Source organism: Sciurus carolinensis, assembly GCF_902686445.1.
Source record: "Sciurus carolinensis chromosome 19 unlocalized genomic scaffold, mSciCar1.2 SUPER_34, whole genome shotgun sequence".
In the NCBI taxonomy this organism is placed as follows: Eukaryota; Metazoa; Chordata; class Mammalia; order Rodentia; family Sciuridae; genus Sciurus; species Sciurus carolinensis.
In genome coordinates, this window is record NW_025920112.1 from 491,545 (window position 1) to 493,405 (window position 1,861).

General features: G+C 48.1%; 1 protein-coding gene across 1 annotated transcript; it reads left to right on the forward strand.

Moving 5' to 3' along the window:
• Nucleotides 1–491: 491 nt before the first annotated feature.
• Nucleotides 492–1,427, forward strand: LOC124973437 (olfactory receptor 14C36-like). Its single transcript, XM_047537371.1, has one exon. The coding sequence runs from the start codon at nt 492–494 to the stop codon at nt 1,425–1,427; it is 936 nt and encodes a 311-aa protein (XP_047393327.1).
• The last annotated feature ends 434 nt before the right edge of the window (nt 1,428–1,861 follow it).

A 1,861-nucleotide genomic window follows, 5' to 3' on the forward strand; every position in this document is an offset into this window, starting at 1 on the left:
TAAACACCGTTGTAAAATCACATGTAAATTAGCAGCCTACCTCCATTCTGGCAGTCGTGACAAGCTTTAGGAATGAGTGGAACTCTCAATACTGATTTCTACCCCTACAGACAGGACTGTGCCTCAAGGCATGTCTCCTGGTGACGGGCAGATCATTCTGGAGCACACAGAGCTAGTCCTTGCTCTGTCCACATCCACCCAGATGTGCTGGTCAGCTCCTGATGAAACTTCAGTGGGACTCTAACCTTACTCTAACACAGGGATCTCACATCTATCGGGTAATCCTCAAAACTGGATGTTATGGGAGACAGTGAACCCCTTTAGCACTGAGGACTATCTCCTCAGAAGGGGGCAAGCAGATCGAGAGACCAATGCAGAAACAACGACATAAAACAATGACTTTGAAGAAAAGCATCTCAGGTGGGTGTGTCGACTTTTAATGCTTCTTGTCTCCTTTCCTCTGCTTCCCAGCTGACCAGCATCTCCACAAAATGGCCAACTCCACCATGGTGACCGAGTTTCTCCTCATGGGCTTTGCTGAAGGCTGGAAACTAAGGTTCCTCTACTCCATGTTATTCTTACTCATGTTCCTGGCCACCCTCTTAGGGAACCTGCTCATCGTCACCGTCACCACGGCTGACCAGAACCTGCACACGCCCATGTACTTCTTCCTCAGGAACCTGTCCATCTTGGACATGTGCTACATTTCTGTCACTGTCCCCAATGCCTGTGTCAACTCCCTCACGGGCAACAGGGCCATTTCAGTGGCTGGCTGTGCAGCCCAGATCTTCTTGGTCATTTACTGTGCCTTTGTGGAGGTCCTGTTTCTCTCCATCATGGCCTGGGACCGCTATGTGGCCATCTGCCAGCCCCTCCATTATTCGACTATCATAAATGTCCGATTCTGTGTCCGCATGACGGTGGTGTCTCTGCTCAGTGGCCTGGTCTATGCGGGTGCGCACACTGGCAATACATTCGTGCTGAACTTCTGCGGCTCCAACACGCTCCCCCAGTTCTTCTGTGACATCCCCTCCCTGCTGAGGCTCTCCTGCTCCGACACGTCCAGCAACCAGCTCTCCATTCTCGTCTCTGCTGTGTTCGTTTGCGGCGGCAGCTTTGTCTTCATCGCCATGTCGTATGTGCGCATATTTTCAGCTGTGTTCAAGTTCCCCGCCCAAGAGCAGGGGAAGGCCTTCTCCACCTGCGTGCCTCACGTCCTGGTGGTGTCCATCTTCCTCAGTTCCATGGCCTGTGTGTACCTACGGCCGGCGGCGGACACAGTGACAATCCAGGACATGATGCTTTCTGTATTTTACACCATGGTTCCTCCCTTCTTGAATCCCGTCCTCTACAGTCTCAGGAACAAACAGGTAAAGGAAGCTGTGAGGAGAGTCATACTGAGAAAGGTTCACTCAGGAGCACGGTGAGGAGACATTAGAGGATAGCTCCAGTTCTGCCCAGTGACCTTCAAACCTGGACAAGACACTGCCTGTCTGGGTTTTGCCGGGCAGACTGTCTGCTGTGGAATCTGCCTCTTGAGGCTGGACTCACTCTTATAAAGCAATTTCTTTCGATTTTATATTACACTTTCTACTCATCCCCCCAGAAAATTTTGTAAGGAACTTTAGTAGGGGCATGTTTTCTTAGCTAGAGTTCAAGATATTTGCTGAGAATGTATAAAGACTGGGCGTTTTTTTATTCATTAAATATTTAGCAATATTAATGCTAAGGATGCCCTGAAGGTGATATTAACAAATTAAGTATGAAGCTAGCATGCAACCTGCATCATCAAATCATATATTTTATATGAAATACATATTTAATCTTGTACATAATTAAGTCTTTTATATTATTTTGAAAC

Coding starts and splice junctions, on each gene's coding strand:
- LOC124973437 (XM_047537371.1), top strand. CDS start 492: ATGGCCAACTCCACCATGGTGACCGAGTTTCTCCTCATGGGCTTTGCT.